The 15,836-nt window shown below is 43.3% G+C and overlaps 1 protein-coding gene across 5 annotated transcripts in view; it reads left to right on the top strand.

Annotated features, from left to right (window-relative positions):
* LOC124117467 (double-stranded RNA-binding protein Staufen homolog) overlaps nt 1-15,836 on the top strand; it is a 37,349-nt gene that overhangs the window by 13,668 nt on the left and 7,845 nt on the right. For all 5 annotated transcript variants that reach the window (XM_046479382.2, XM_046479383.2, XM_046479381.2 and 2 more), the window contains 5 exons: nt 3,438-3,662; nt 4,639-4,719; nt 6,011-6,157; nt 9,504-9,656; nt 12,954-13,008. In XM_046479382.2, the coding sequence (XP_046335338.1) occupies nt 3,438-3,662; nt 4,639-4,719; nt 6,011-6,157; nt 9,504-9,656; nt 12,954-13,008 (661 nt within the window). The remainder of the gene's footprint in view (nt 1-3,437; nt 3,663-4,638; nt 4,720-6,010; nt 6,158-9,503; nt 9,657-12,953; nt 13,009-15,836) is intronic.

The following is a 15,836-nucleotide window of genomic DNA, read 5'->3' as shown; positions in this document are numbered from 1 at the left end:
TGCTTAAAGTGGCATAAAACCAAATTCACTCACTCCTAGCTTCACAGTACCAGGCTCTGCTAACACAGAGTATTGAAAACATAGCAGTGAGTCCGGGGGAGTCCTGATGGAACAAGCACATGAACACATTTGTGTTCCTAATATGGTTATGTGATCATCTGTTATTATCTGAAAACATTTTCATTTTCTCCTATGTCTCCCTTCTATGATAGCTGATTTGATTTAACTCTTTCAACACCAGTCAACCAGAAGTGTTTACTGCTGGGACACCGAGTTCCCAGAGACTCTTTAGTGATAGATGAAGCCAACATTTATCAAAGAAAATACCTGCTTGTAAAATATATTTGCTACTACATGTTATACACCATTTGAAAGGTCTGATCCTATGGTTTATAAATATGAAAGTTATGTTTTTCACATTATTTAAAATAATGCATTTACAACTTAATTAAATTCGTTGTAAATAAAAAAATGTACGCTAACACGTTGTTAACATCCAGATTAAGGACCAAGGAAGCGAAAACTTGACGATTTTCAGCAAATATATGATTTCATAATATCCACGTATCTATTTCTGTTTTATTTTCATTGTTTACGTAATTGGAAAATCATTTTAAAAAGAATCATAAATAGTTTCTGTCATCACCCACTTCCTGATAACAGCGACTGTCCGCTCAGTAAAATGAAGAAATACCCCCGTTTTCGAGGCTTCGTATGAATAACACGTTCGTCGAAGAATGGCACATGACACATCGCTGGAAAGCTTATTCCTTCATCTACACGCACGTAACATCGCCTGTTTTTTTTCCGTAGTTATAACAAGCGATTTCATTGGATTAAAATTGGTTTCTAACGACGCTTTCTTGCCGAAATCTGCTACAAGTTTCGTGATTGGTCAATTTTGAGCACGTGACCTAAGGCAGCCAATCAAATTACAGCTGTGATACCAAGCTCGTGTTCGATAAATTACAGAAGTTGGCGAAATATTTTTGTTAAATCGTGTTATTCTGAACGTTTTGAGCAGGAAATCACGATATATATTAAAAATATGGAACTTTGTGAATGTATCGTGCTAGGTTACGAGCTGTGACAAAGATTTTTCATGCATATACATTTGCATTAAACTTCGTGTCCGAGCCGAGAATTCAAGGCGCCGAAAGCCGAGATGTCATTTGACTTACATTACACGCGATCGCACGAAAAGATGGAAATAATAACTTAGATGTAAGTTTGATTACTTTTAGATTTATTTTTGTCGATTTTATTTATTACTTTGTATAATATATTTAAAGATTTGTTTAAAACGTCTTTATTTTGCTCTTTGACATGTTCGATGTGGACCCGTTGTCGAAATTTCAATAACATCGCGGGAAATAGTGAATAATTTTTTTTAATTTATTCATAAAAAATGATAAATTGAAATGGAATATGTATATCAGACATTGTGAAATGTGATAGATTTAATAAATGAATGATATTACAGGTAGGTCCATAAAAATATATACTATTTTGACGTGACTACGGCTTAACCGGATAACCGGCCTACGGTGTCTGGGGACTCGATGCTTCTTAGCCGGATAACCAGCCTACGGTGTTGAAAGAGTTAAACATATTTTATTGCGGAAAACCAAATTTAACATATAATGGGTGGGATTCTCGGCAGGATAAAGCCAACGGATAAAAACAATATCCGTTAGGGTCGTATGCGGATAGAGATGCAAATATCAAAGGTCAAGTAGGGACTACTTTCAGTGTTTATAAAAAAACATGGCGTCGCCCTCGTCATTCGGCGATCGAATTAACCATCGGGAATCTGGATAAACTACAGAGATAATTGCTATCATTATCAAAAGAACAGTCTAATATACTGAAAATCAGTGTCTAACTGTGACGTAGCTAAGGTATTTTATAAGTTTTGGCAACTTTGGAGATATAAATTTCGAAACAATTTTGCGAGGGCACGAGGCCTAGCCAAGCGGGATCAGTAGCCATGACTGGTAGACCTCTGCGGCTTGAAACCTTCTCCACAAAATGAAATAGTTGGATTTGGCCGGAACATGTTTGAATTGTTACCTTGTTTCGTTTTGTCGCTCTGTGTACATCTGACTACACTTCTTACGTTATGACACGACAAACCGACTGTCAATAACGTCTGACCGTGGCCGTGACGTCTCATAGACTAGGGTTAGAGTAGCTTCCCTTTGACAAAGGGGAGTTACTCTAGCGGACAGACCGATGGATTGCCGTGAAAGGCAATTAAAAACTATTGTTGTTTTGCGTATATGTTGCTTCGTCACTGTATAAGAAACAGATTTCAGTTGGAACTATATTGGCTACTGTCACTGTCCGACCGACACATCACTTACCCTGTGACGTAATAAATATTAATGCGCGCATTCCAGGAAAACTCACAATGTTTCGGTAATGTTTGTGAGAGAGGGAAAGCGATTTTGAAGCACAGAATTAAAGAATGACATTATATGATAAAGAGGTTATCACGCTTGTGTGTTTGGAGATGGTAAATATCCTGTATTAGGAATAAACACTATGTATTTAGCTCGCCAAGGCTCGCTAAATACAATGTTTATTCCTAATGCAGGATATTTACCATCCCCAAACACACTCGCGTGATAACCTCTATGGATTAGACACAAGTGACACACCTACAAGGCCTTCTCCTATGATAGCTGCAGGGCGGACCAGTGAAAAACAGACCAAAAAATGTTACAAGATGGTACTTTTTGTTACCCTGCCTTGTGCTCTGTATTAAGGGGCCGCTAGCGCTATAAAATCGGCATTAGTCCGAACTAGTACAAGCAGAGACAAACGCATGCTCATCACTATGTAAGTGCAATAATCTTGCACATGACATTAAATCCAATTTCACCTCACCTCTTTCACCTGAAAATGAACTGACGGTTATAACATACTGTTATTTTGGTCCTGGGCATTTACTGTATATATCCTGTATATATGTTTATAATGAACTACGGTTATAAAGATCTATATTTAGTGGTCCCTATCAGTTCGCTACGAGCATAGTTTACTGGAGCTGAAATAATGCCTTGTTTGGCATCAGCCAACAAAGAAACAAACACTCATTCTTTCACCATGGCCATCATGATCAGCTAGACAGTGATGTGTGGTGTGTGAAGCCATTATCTTCATGGCACAATTGGAGTTAGGGTGGTAGCATTGTGGCTTGACAGTACAGTACACTACGTTTATAGGAACACGCTTATAACAAACTGGCGGATATAACAAACTCTTTTTGGTCCCATCCATTTGCTGTATATATGTTGCGTATATATGCTTATAACGAACAACGGTTCTCACAAACTAAACTTAGTGGTCCCTTTGAGTTCATTATAACCCTAGTTTACTGTAGTTTGTTACAAATGTATTGCTGCGGTTTAGTCCAGTGGTGTCCTGTGCAGGTGATACGTGAGTCCGGGCCGCCCCACATGAAGACGTTCGTCACCAAGTGCACGGTGGGGGAGTTTCTGACGGAGGCGGAGGGCAACAGCAAGAAGCTGTCCAAGAAGAGAGCTGCTGAGCTGATGCTGGAGGAGCTGAAGAAGCTGCCGGCGTTGCCCGCGACGACCATGAGGCCCAAGGTGAAGAATGCTGTCAACAAGAAGAAGAACAGAAACCTCATCAAGGTGATTATCGACTCTGTGTTCCCACACTGCTAGTGGGGGGCACGGGTAGCCTAGTCGTCTATGGTGCGCAATTCGCTGTGCAGCGTTGCGTCCCTCAGGCCATTGGAAACCTATGATTGTGGGTTCGAATCCTCGATTATGTTTCTAGGTTTGTCAGCACCATACCCGTGCTCGTGAGTTTCACTGAACTGCTAAACGTCTAAGACCTGCACCACTCCCGGCTTCCCACCCACTTTAAGCTGACACGCAGTTATAAAACTGGAATACTGTTAAAAGCAACATTAAAACCAACTCACTAACACTGCTAGTGGCCGACATATTGCAGTGCATAGGATACATAGGATACCTTGTTACACGAGTGTTGAAACAGATTCACCAGAAGCACTCATAAAATCTCCATCACCATCATCAATGTTTTTTCCATGAGAGGGCTGCATTAAATTTAGCCTCTTTAGCCTCTCATTGTCCTCCATTACTAGCTGTTCACTTCAAAACAACCGCAGTGGATTATTTACTTACCCACGAGTGTCGTGTGACTCTGACTGCAGATCACCAGACAGCAATATACTCATCAACCTTCACCAATCTTGTAACCCACCTTTCAAGTCACATTTTGCCAACATGACGCGATGAAATACTGTTCAAAGTGGACATGTAGTATTCAGCATTTTAGGCAGAATTATTTTGAATATGTCTACTCAATGGTTTGAAAATATCCAATAGACAGGAGTAAAAATAACTTAAATACCCACATGCTGGTGTTCAAAGTAATAAACAAAGTTATGTTCATCATAATCATTTCCTGTAACAATTAACTATGTGCGCTAGTACTTACCACCATGTGTTGCATGAGTTCGACTCAGATCTAGATGATGTGTTATAGATATCTTGTTGATCTAGTGATTGTAGCCATCTTAGGTCTTTTGTGTCATACTTGAAAGGGAGATAACTCCAAGCTGCTTGTGTGTCTCCTCAGTTATCGGACAGCTTGGTGCCGAGCGGTGGGAGTGCGTACGGTGCGGCCGTGGAGAGGACAGACGGCCTGCATGCTGGCCAGGTAGAGAGAACCCTGCTGATTGGTCCACACAAACTGTTGTGCGCGTGAAGGCGATGGCCTGACCATTGGCCTGGATTATGGTGACCCGAGGGAAACACTCATTCATTTATCCAGTATCAATTAAAACTTGTTTTACAAGATTTTGAACCATGAATTTTCTAAAACTGATAATGTAAGAAAAACTTTGGTTCAAAGTGAAGTGTGACCACAAATGCAAAATTGATCTCACTGCAGCAAAGTATGTAACATAAGACTCCTTAGTTTGTAGGACGGTGGTTGTCTGGTCCTTGGGCCTTTGTTTTGATTTGTTGCCACTAATGTAGTACTAACACGGTCATTGAGAGCTGGACATGGGGCTGTGCCTGCACAGGCCAACCTTACGGACGGATGGATGGATAGATGGATGGATGGATGGATGGATGGATGTTTGTTTGTAAAAGATGCTATTCTTTGTTGTACACAAGTACACAGAACCCTTCATCTTAGCAACATGTTGGAACAGCCTGGCAGCTGAGACCAATCAGTGTCCATGCTTGTATGTATGGAGCTCACACCAGCTGAGGCCAATCAGTGTCCATGCTTGTATGTATGGAGCTCACACCAGCTGAGGCCAATCAGTGTCCATGCTTGTATGTATGGAGCTCACACCAGCTGAGGCCAATCAGTGTCCATGCTTGTATGTATGGAGCTCACACCAGCTGAGGCCAATCAGCGTCCATGCTTGTATGTATGGAGCTCACACCATCGGTGGCTCTTGCTGTCCTGGTATGGTTTGCTTCAAGTAGTGTAACACCCCATTAACTCATCGCAAATATTCCTCCATGAACATCTGGGTTAGAACTGCTTTCCAGTAACCCATGCTTGCCGTAAGAGGCAACTAAATTAGGTAGTCAGACTCGCACTCATATCCCAGTTGTGTAGATCAGTGCTTGTGTTGTCAAACACTGGATCGTCTGATATATCAAGACTTGATTATTTACAGACCGCCATCAATCATATAGCTCAAATACTGCTGATTTTGGTGTTCAAAATTTTAGTTTAACGATAAAAGAAACCAGCCTAAATGGGAGAAAGATTTCAGATAAATGTGGAACAATATTCCCACTTGTTCTGGTAAGAGCTTGAATTGTTCCTGTTCAGGACAACTGAAGAATATTTAATGTTATCAAGTCTTTGGCTGACAGGATGGCTAAACCTTCCTCAATGAATTAAAATCCTGAGACAATGTGAACAGTGAAACCATGTCTGCCTCAGGTAACCCATGTCTGCCTGCACGTTGTTTGATTCCCAGGTTCAGAAGGCGGACCCAAGCTATGGCAGTGGCATCAACCCCATCAGCCGCCTCATCCAGATCATGCAGGCTCAGAAGAAGAAGGAACCCGTGTACTCCCTGGTAGCCGAGCGGGGGCTCCCTCGACGCAGAGAGTTCGTCATGCAGGTCCGCCCCCTACTCCAATCTCATGCTGATGTAGTCACACAATGCCTCTGTCATTGATCCAGGTAGTCAGTGTCTGGATCGGCCATTGTTCAGTTTATCCTTGTAGCCACACAGTGTCTGGATCGGCCATTGTTCAGTTTATCCTTGTAGCCACACAGTGTCTGGATCGGCCATTGTTCAGTTTATCCTTGTAGCCACACAGTGTCTGGATCAGCCCTTGTTCAGTTCATCCTTGTAGCAACACAGTGTTCTGGATCGGCCATTGTTCAGTGTATCCTTGTAGCAACACAGTGTCTGGATCGGCCATTGTTCAGTTCATCCTTGTAGCCACACAGTGTTCTGGATTGGCCATTGTTCAGTTTGTCCTTGTAGCCACACAGTGTTCTGGATCGGCCATTGTTCAGTTTGTCCTTGTAGCCACACAGTGTTCTGGATCGGCCATTGTTCAGTTTATCCTTGTAGCCACACAGTGTCTGGATCGGCCATTGTTCAGTTTGTCCTTGTAGCCACACAGTGTTCTGGATCGGCCCTTGTTCAGTTCATCCTTGTAGCAACACAGTGTCTGGATCGGCCATTGTTCAGTTCATGTTTGTAGCCACACAGTGTTCTGGATTGGCCATTGTTCAGTTTATCCTTGTAGCCACACAGTGTTCTGGATCGGCCATTGTTCAGTTTATCCTTGTAGCCACACAGTGTTCTGGATCGGCCATTGTTCAGTTCATGTTTGTAGCCACACAGTGTCTGGATCCGCCATTGTTCAGTTTATCCTTGTAGCAACACAGTGTCTGGATCGGCCATTGTTCAGTTTATCCTTGTAGCCACACAGTGTCTGGATCGGCCATTGTTCAGTTTATCCTTGTAGCCACACAGTGTCTGGATCGGCCATTGTTCAGTTCATCCTTGTAGCAACACAGTGTTCTGGATCGGCCATTGTTCAGTTTATCCTTGTAGCCACACAGTGTCTGGATCGGCCATTGTTCAGTTTGTCCTTGTAGCCACACAGTGTCTGGATCCGCCATTGTTCAGTTTATCCTTGTAGCAACACAGTGTCTGGATCGGCCATTGTTCAGTTCATCCTTGTAGCAACACAGTGATCTGGATCGGCCATTGTTCAGTTTATCCTTGTAGCCACACAGTGTCTGGATCGGCCATTGTTCAGTTTGTCCTTGTAACCACACAGTGTTCTGGATCGGCCATTGTTCAGTTTATCCTTGTAGCCACACAGTGTTCTGGATCGGCCATTGTTCAGTTTATCCTTGTAGCAACACAGTGTCTGGATCGTCCATTGTTCAGTTCATGTTTGTAGCCACACAGTGTTCTGGATCGGCCATTGTTCAGTTTATCCTTGTAGCCACACAGTGTTCTGGATCGGCCATTGTTCAGTTCATCCTTTTAGCCACACAGTGTCTGGATCGGCCATTGTTCAGTTCATGTTTGTAGCCACACAGTGTCTGGATCGGCCATTGTTCAGTTCATCCTTGTAGCCACACAGTGTCTGGATCGGCCATTGTTCAGTTCATGTTTGTAGCCACACAGTGTTCTGGATCAGCCATTGTTCAGTTCATCCTTGTAGCCACACAGTGTCTGGATCCTGCAGCATACACGATGGAAGAGTCCATTTTTTTTATCTTGTGCTGACTTATACTTATTGCTTGTCTCATCTCATTTTCAAAAAGGTAGTCAAAACTTCCTGGGCCCACTTGCACAAAGCGATCTTAGCGCTAAGATGATTGTAACTCCCATACTTAAACATAGGCTTACAATAGTCTTTGCGCCAAGATCGTTTTGTGCCAGTGGGCCTTGATCAGTGTTCCCGGAGAATAGAAATACAGCTCAGCCGTACCCACCTCTAAGCCGTGCACACCAGAAGCATATGACTAATCCGGTAGACTCATCACTCTCTCATGTTCCTGCTGAGTAGTTGGACAAACTCTTGAAAAGTTACAGAATCGATACCGCTTCTAAGAGCCCCAGCATGGGAAAAATCAGAAACTGTTAAGTTGCTTTAACTGAGAAAATATAAGATATGAATTTTAGCTTTGAACCGGACTTACTGTTGAATGTACAATAGGATTTGCCTCGTGTAGTGCATTGCCACAAATTAACTTTCAAAAGCAGTAAGTTATTAATTTTAGGAAGATCACTCCAAAATAAGTATCCAAATTTAAGTTCATTTGGCCTAAATAGGGAATTATTGCCGTTTTAGGCCCATGTGCGTAATTAAGCTTGGGCCTAACTATGGGAATCCCCAGTCCTCAGACCCTACAAGGCAGCAGGTTTAGATCCACCTTCAGCATCCAACCTACACAAAGTCCGAGATATTCCTACAGAGGATGACTTTGGAATTTGTCACTTTGGGCTATTAGTAGTCGCACCTCAACTGACAATGCATACTAGGAGATGGACTCTCTCTCTCTCTCTCTCTCTCTCTCTCTCTCTCTCTCTCTCTCTCTCTCTCACTCACTCACTCACTCACTCACTCACTCACTCACTCACTCACTCACTCACTCACTCTCACACACACACACACACACACACACACACACACACACACACACACACACACAGAATGTGTGACAACGATTGTGTTTTTACCACCCTCTCCAAACACTATTTGTTTGAACTAAGTGGGATATGTTTCCTTAGCGCACTTTACGAAACCACAAAATCCAAGAGGTTGACTCGTCCCAGATCAGAGTCGGAATCACACACTTGGTGGAACCCACCCACCACCCACCTACTACCCACCACCTACTTAGGGATTCAAGCAATAAGTATGTATCATTTATGAGGTAAAATATGTAAAAAAAATTAAAAAACCACCCATTTGCACACGCTACAGGTGCACATGCACGGCTAAGGGATGCATTTGTGTGAGCTGTTTTTCTGTTCCCTGGGGGGGGGGGGCGGTCGGCTAGCCTAGTGGTGAAAGCATTCGCTCGCCACGCCGAACACCCGGGTTCGATTCCCGACATGGGTACAATGTGTGAAGCTCATTTCTGGTGTCCCCCGCCGTGATATTGCTGGAATATTGCTAAAAGCGGCGTAAAATCAAACTCTCCCACTCACTCACTCACTCTGTTTCCTGGGATCACTGTTGAGGTTTTCAATACCTTTTCGGAAATGAGATGAGATCAGTAAGTATGAGTCAGAATAAGTATAAATGATATTTTTGCTTTGACCCTTGTCAAAAAAAAAGTGGTAAATGCATTAAGGTTTAATGCAGGATAAGTATACAAATGTAAAAAATATTTAGATTTTACAAATATTATTGATATGCCTTGATTTTATTTTCGAAACCTTAGGTATAGTTTCTAGATGTGACTTGTGTTTCTTGTGTGTACAGGTCCAAGTGGAAGACCACACATGTACTGGTGTCGGACCTAACAAAAAGTTGGCAAAGCGGAACGCAGCCGAGGCCATGCTCCAGTTGCTAGGTTACAGTCGACCATCTCCACAACCAGCTAAGTCGTCCATCAAGACATCCACGGGGCCTGATGTGAGTCCCATCACGGGGAGCACCTGTTTGTTTGTTTTGTTCTGTGTCGGCAATATTCCATGTTAGATAAGCAGATCTCATAGAAAGCCAAGGGTTTAACTTGGTCCTTGAAATCTGTATCAAAATGTTATGTGCGGTAGATGAGTCAAACCCCCAACCTAAATCTACCGTATTTTCTTGAGTATACTGCACACTTTTTTTTCCAAAAAACACAGATGTGTAGAAGGGGGTATGCATTATGCACGCAACAATGAGTTTTGATGTTTTTTTACCCCAACGGAAAGACATTACTGTGAGCACGTAACACCAAAAATACCATGTCATTATCAACAAATCCATACTGAAGTACGCAAAGTAATCATGTCATTACACAGTCTGGCTATAAGAAGTGTTCTTTGTATATCTGGACTTATGTTTGTAACTTATTTCATAAAATTTATTAAAAATTCCTTTTTACTGTTGTTTTAATTAATTTTGGTGAAATCGTTTGTGAAGCAATTGGAAGAAATATAAGAACTGGCAATAGCGATCGGCTGCTTCGCTTAGGGTTGTAATTATTTTAAATATATTTAGTAAAAGCTGCAACTAAAATAACATTGGAATATATTATTCCTGATAAAAAATAGTTTCAGATGAAAATGTTTGCCGATCCTTGCATTAAAATCCTGTAAAGTTATATCATTGGGTGTGTCTTGACCAAATCACCGGTAGATTCCAAGAAAACCTGTGTACAGCTGATTGCTGTTTCCGGCTTAGTTTACGAGAAATACACAAGGTAATCTTAATCCCTGGATGTAAAACAATGCCTAGCAGAACAAAAAAAAACAATTTAAACAGTAAATTAACATGTCTGTTGATTTTATTTTTATTATCTCTAATTTCAAATTTGTACTGACCAAGTTTCTCATCATCCGTTCATTTACCTGAATGGTAAAACATAATGTCTAGTTAATTTTAATCGCAAATTTCACATTTTCATTGACAAAGTTTAGTACAGCATTGTTCATTCACCTGAAGTGATATCATGTAGTTTTTGATGAAAGTGTAACCCATACATAAACCGACCCCTTCAACAGAATCTTTTTTCTGGTTCTCAAAATAATGCTTATCTACGGTCATATACGGTAGCTGTTACACGCCGACGATTGTTGACATTATTTGTTGCAGTAGTAAATGTGCCGCCGACCGTCGCCCTCTTCATGCTAGGCATCTGTGTTGAGTAGCTCAAGCTTTCATTGGTGAATGTTATATTTTTAGATTACCCTGCTATACTCCAGTCCTTAATGCATGTTACTGCTTGTTCTTGACAGAGAAAAGAGCTGTGTGAAGGTCTTTGCTTGAAGAAGTTGTTCCAACTAGCTGAGAGGCCAACCCAATCATCCAGCTCCCACGCAGGAAGTGACGTCATGAGTCCTCACATTACTCTTGTCACTTGTTGAGTGAAGACCTGTTTTTCACCTGTAACATAAACTCATTGAGTTAATGTTTATTGTCGTTGTGTTGTGCATACGGTTTGTATTTTGTACATTCTATGTTTGATAACATGTGCATAACATCTTTTTACACCTGCTAATGCTTATCTTGGCCGTAGCTCACTGGAAGCAGACCCTCAGACACACCCGGCTCTCCATCTCAACGGACAACATAACCGTCATCGTCCTTCAACAGACGTTCCGATTCTTTCACCTGGTGGATCATCTGGGGATGGCGCATCACCCGACCACAAGGAGCCTCTATGACAACAAGGAGCCTCTATGACAACAAGGAGCCTCTATGACAACAAGGAGCCTCTATGACCACAAGGAGCCTCTATGACAACAAGGAGCCTCTATGACAACAAGGAGCCTCTATGACAACAAGGAGCCTCTATGACAACAAGTAGCAATCCTTTGAGAGCTTTTGCAAGGGAAACAACCCAAGGTCTGCATCGCCTCCATTCCTGGCAGAGTTCATGCTCTATCTTTGCCACAAGTGCAAGCTCAAGGGTAGTACCATCACGACTGACCTGGCAGTTCCAAGATCGGCACATGACGAAAATCCCAGAACTACAGGCTTTTCTCTGCTTATTCAGGCTGGAAGACCAAAAGGCGAAATTTTGTCCAACAGCTTGGGACTTGAATGTCATTCTCACCTTGCTGAGAGAAGCGCCCTTCAAGCCACTCGAAGCAACGTTATTCTACAATCTGACGAAAAAGAAGGTCTTCCTCCTGGCACTCGCTACAGCAGCCCGTGTCAGTGAGCTACACTTCTTGGACGTCACACACGTCCACTTTGAGTAAGGAGCACACGGAGCCGTGCATCTAGGACTGTGCTGGGATTTCATTGCCAAGAATCAACTCCCAGGACAGCTAGATAGATCGTTCCTTATCCCCCCATCTTTGATTGTGGTCACTGTAGACGAACTAGAGCTCCGTCTATGTCGCATTGGAGGATGTGCAAGGCACGCACAGCTTTGGTCCGTTAGTAGTGGCCCAACAGGTCACCACTACTACATGCAACTGACCTCGCCTCACGTCCAGAGCCGGCCTTTGACCTCCCCTGGCGTAACGCCCGGGATTAGGATACGGTACAGCGCTCCAGTCTAAGGCCTTAACTTCAGAGGGTTATTGTCGATGGCTGCGGAGTACCTGGACATAACCCATACCTGACTCTTCCCATCCATGTAATGGTCATTGATGGCTGCGTAGTACCCAGACATTACGCATACCTGACTCTTCCCATCCATGGAATGGTCATTGATGCCGACCACACAGCCAAGGACGGGATGAGGGAAAAGAAGGTTCCCATACACGAAGTGGTCACTTGAAGCTGACCACACAGCTGAGGATCAGCCACATCTGAAGGTGTGCCCTCCACCGATTCCGTCGGATAAACATGCATTAAGGAGTAATGCAGGATAAGTAAAAAATCTAGTAAAATATTTGTATACTTATCCTCCATTACTGAGTCTAAAGAGCCCCACCCATCGCAGAGCTGCCTCCCCACGAATGCCTTCTGAGGTCTCGGACTCCAGGAGTAATGTGAGGATCCTTTGGTCACGTGGGAGCTGTGTGATAGGGTTGGCCTCTCAGCTAGTTGGAACAACTTCTTCAAGCAAAGACCTTCACACAGCTCTTTTCTCTGTCAAGAACAATCAGTAATATGCATTAAGGAGTAATGCAGGATAAGTATACAAATATAACATTCACCAATGAAAGCTTGAGCAACTCAACACAAAATATCTAGGATTTTACTAGTACTTTAAATGTGATTTTAGAGAAGACCTAGAAGTAAGTCAAAATGTGTTTCTGTTCAAAGGTCGGGACTGGCGATAAGAAAGTTACGTTTAGTGACAACAGCCCGGATAACGGAGGTAAGGATTCATGCAGCATGGTCAAGATTGAGCTACTGTCTTTGGATGTGCAGGGATAGAAATGGGCACTACCTTGTTATGTTGTAGGTTTTTTATGAGCAGCAACTCAAAACTATACTAATGTACCCTTCATAAATGCCATGACATGAAATGCATGAAGGTACTGACCCACTCTGGAACTGATCCCTGTGGGCAGTGAGTTCATCTGCGATAGATCTAGCCTAACTTTGTCTGTTTAAGAATATCGATTAATATGAGCCCCACCTCCAGGATACACAACCTTATTCTCCTGTAAGGAGGACTGTGCAAGAATAAGCATGTTTGAGTGCATCTTCCCGATGCAAGGGAGTTAAAAAGACCAGTTTCCACCCTTGCCGAACTAGACTAAAATTTTCAAGCTTGATCGAAGCCCCCCCAGTGGCTATTATGAGTTATGTCCCTTCTATGTCCCCTCCTATTAACCAATCAGGTTCCATATCTCATATCATTGGTATTTGCTTCAAACAAAATGCCGAAATCCATGTCTTGTTCATTACTCGATTTTGATTGGACAATGCATAGACTCGTTAGTCCAGTCAAAATGTTACTCAGGAATTCCAGCCTTGTTTGGCAAGGGCGGAAACGGGACTTTTACACCTTGCCTTGCGTTGTGTTGACTAAGTGACTTCCAGTTGCCTGAGGAAGACCAGACGCCATCTTGAATCATCATTATTATCCCCCGCCACGAAGTGGAAGGGGGATATAGGAATGGGTGCCGTCCTTCCGTCTGTCCGTCCGTCACATTTCGTTTCCGGAGCAGATCTTGAAAACCGTACCATATTTCTTCACCAAACTTGGCACATAGATAGATCTAGTGGTGAACTGGTGCCTTTTGATAGTTTGGGATTTAAAAAAATAATATTTTTCGAGTTTCCATTGCAACAACTTTGATTTAGACTGAAAATGGCAGTGGTCCTAGTTTCCGGAGCAGATCTTGAAAACCGTACCATATTTCTTCTTCATACTTGGCACATAGATAGATCTAGTGGTGAACTGGTGCCTTTTGATAGTTTGGGATTTAAAAAAAATATATTTTTCGAGTTTCCATGGCAACGACTTTGATTTAGACTGAAAATGGCGGTAGTCCTAGTTTCCGGAGCAGATCTTGAAAACCGTACCATATTTCTTAACCATACTTGGCACATAGATAGGTCTAGTGGTGAACTGGTGCCTTTTGATAGTTTGGGATTTTTAAAAAAGTTATTTTTCGAGTTTCCATTGCAACGACTTTGATTTAGACTGAAAATGGCGGTAGTCCTCGTTTCCGGAGCAGATCTTCAAAACCGTACCATATTTCTTAACCATATTTTGCACCTAGATAGGTCTAGTGGTGAACTGGTGCCTTTTGATAGTTTGGGATTTTTTTTTAAAGTTATTTTTCGAGATTACATGGCAACGACTTTGATTTAGACTGAAAATGGTGGTAGTCCTCGTTTCCGGAGCAGATCTTGAAAAACGTTCTTTACTAAAAGGCCCAGTGAACATAGTTCACAGGAGCTAATGCATTGCACACACCCGACATGTCATATTGGCGGGGGATGTGAGTATTTCATGCTTGTTGTCTAGTAGCTAGCTGGCCAGGTTTGGGGAAGGAATCAAGGCAGTCTGTTTTATTGATTGAGACTCAAACGTAGCAGCCACCAGTACCTGATGCTGGAAAATATCATGTGCCAGAACAAAATGATGCAGACCTGAGGGAAAAAACAGGAATTAGATCTTTGAGAAAAACAATCATTCGGTTTCAACGATGCTACTAGACTAAATCAGACAATCATGTAAGGAGAATTGTCAGGTATAATTCCACTCGGACAGATGATAGTGTCAACACGGATTGGAAACCCAAGAGCTTGTTCAGATCCAGGCTTCCTACAGAATACTCCCCTGCTCCAGTTGGCCCTGCTGCAGGCTGCTGTTACCATGCCCCAGGCTGCTGTTACCATGCCCCAGGCTGCTGTTACCATGCCCCAGGCTGCTGTTACCATGCCCCAGGCTGCTGTTACCATGTCCCAGGCTGCTGTTACCATGTCCCAGGCTGCTGTTACCATGTCCCAGGCTCCTGTTACCATGCCCCAGGCTGCTGTTACCATGCCCCAGGCTGCTGTTACCATGCCCCAGGCTGCTGTTACCATGTCCCAGGCTGCTGTTACCATGCCCCAGGCTCCTGTTACCATGCCCCAGGCTGCTGTTACCATGTCCCAGGCTGCTGTTACCATGCCCCAGGCTCCTGTTACCATGCCCCAGGCTGCTGTTACCATGCCCCAGGCTGCTGTTACCATGTCCCAGGCTGCTGTTACCATGTCCCAGGCTCCTGTTACCATGTCCCAGGCTGCTGTTACCATGCCCCAGGCTCCTGTTACCATGCCCCAGGCTGCTGTTACCATGTCCCAGGCTGCTGTTACCATGTCCCAGGCTCCTGTTACCATGCCCCAGGCTGCTGTTACCATGTCCCAGGCTGCTGTTACCATGCCCCAGGCTGCTGTTACCATGTCCCAGGCTGCTGTTACCATGCCCCAGGCTGCTGTTACCATGTCCCAGGCTGCTGTTACCATGTCCCAGGCTGCTGTTACCATGCCCCAGGCTCCTGTTACCATGCCCCAGGCTGCTGTTACCATGCCCCAGGCTGCTGTTACCATGTCCCAGGCTGCTGTTACCATGTCCCAGGCTCCTGGCAGCTTCCTAAAGCAGAAACACAATATACAGAGCTTGACTTGAGAGTTTTTTCCGAAGCTTTGGAATCTTTGTTCAATCTCAATAAGGCCATAATAAATTAATTGCCAGATTTTCATCCG

This window comes from Haliotis rufescens, unplaced genomic scaffold, assembly GCF_023055435.1.
Source record: "Haliotis rufescens isolate VD_foot unplaced genomic scaffold, xgHalRufe1.0.p SCAF_1, whole genome shotgun sequence".
In the NCBI taxonomy this organism is placed as follows: Eukaryota; Metazoa; Mollusca; class Gastropoda; order Lepetellida; family Haliotidae; genus Haliotis; species Haliotis rufescens.
The sequence above is the reverse complement of the archived record's forward strand: the minus strand, read 5'-3'. Positions and strand labels throughout refer to the sequence as shown.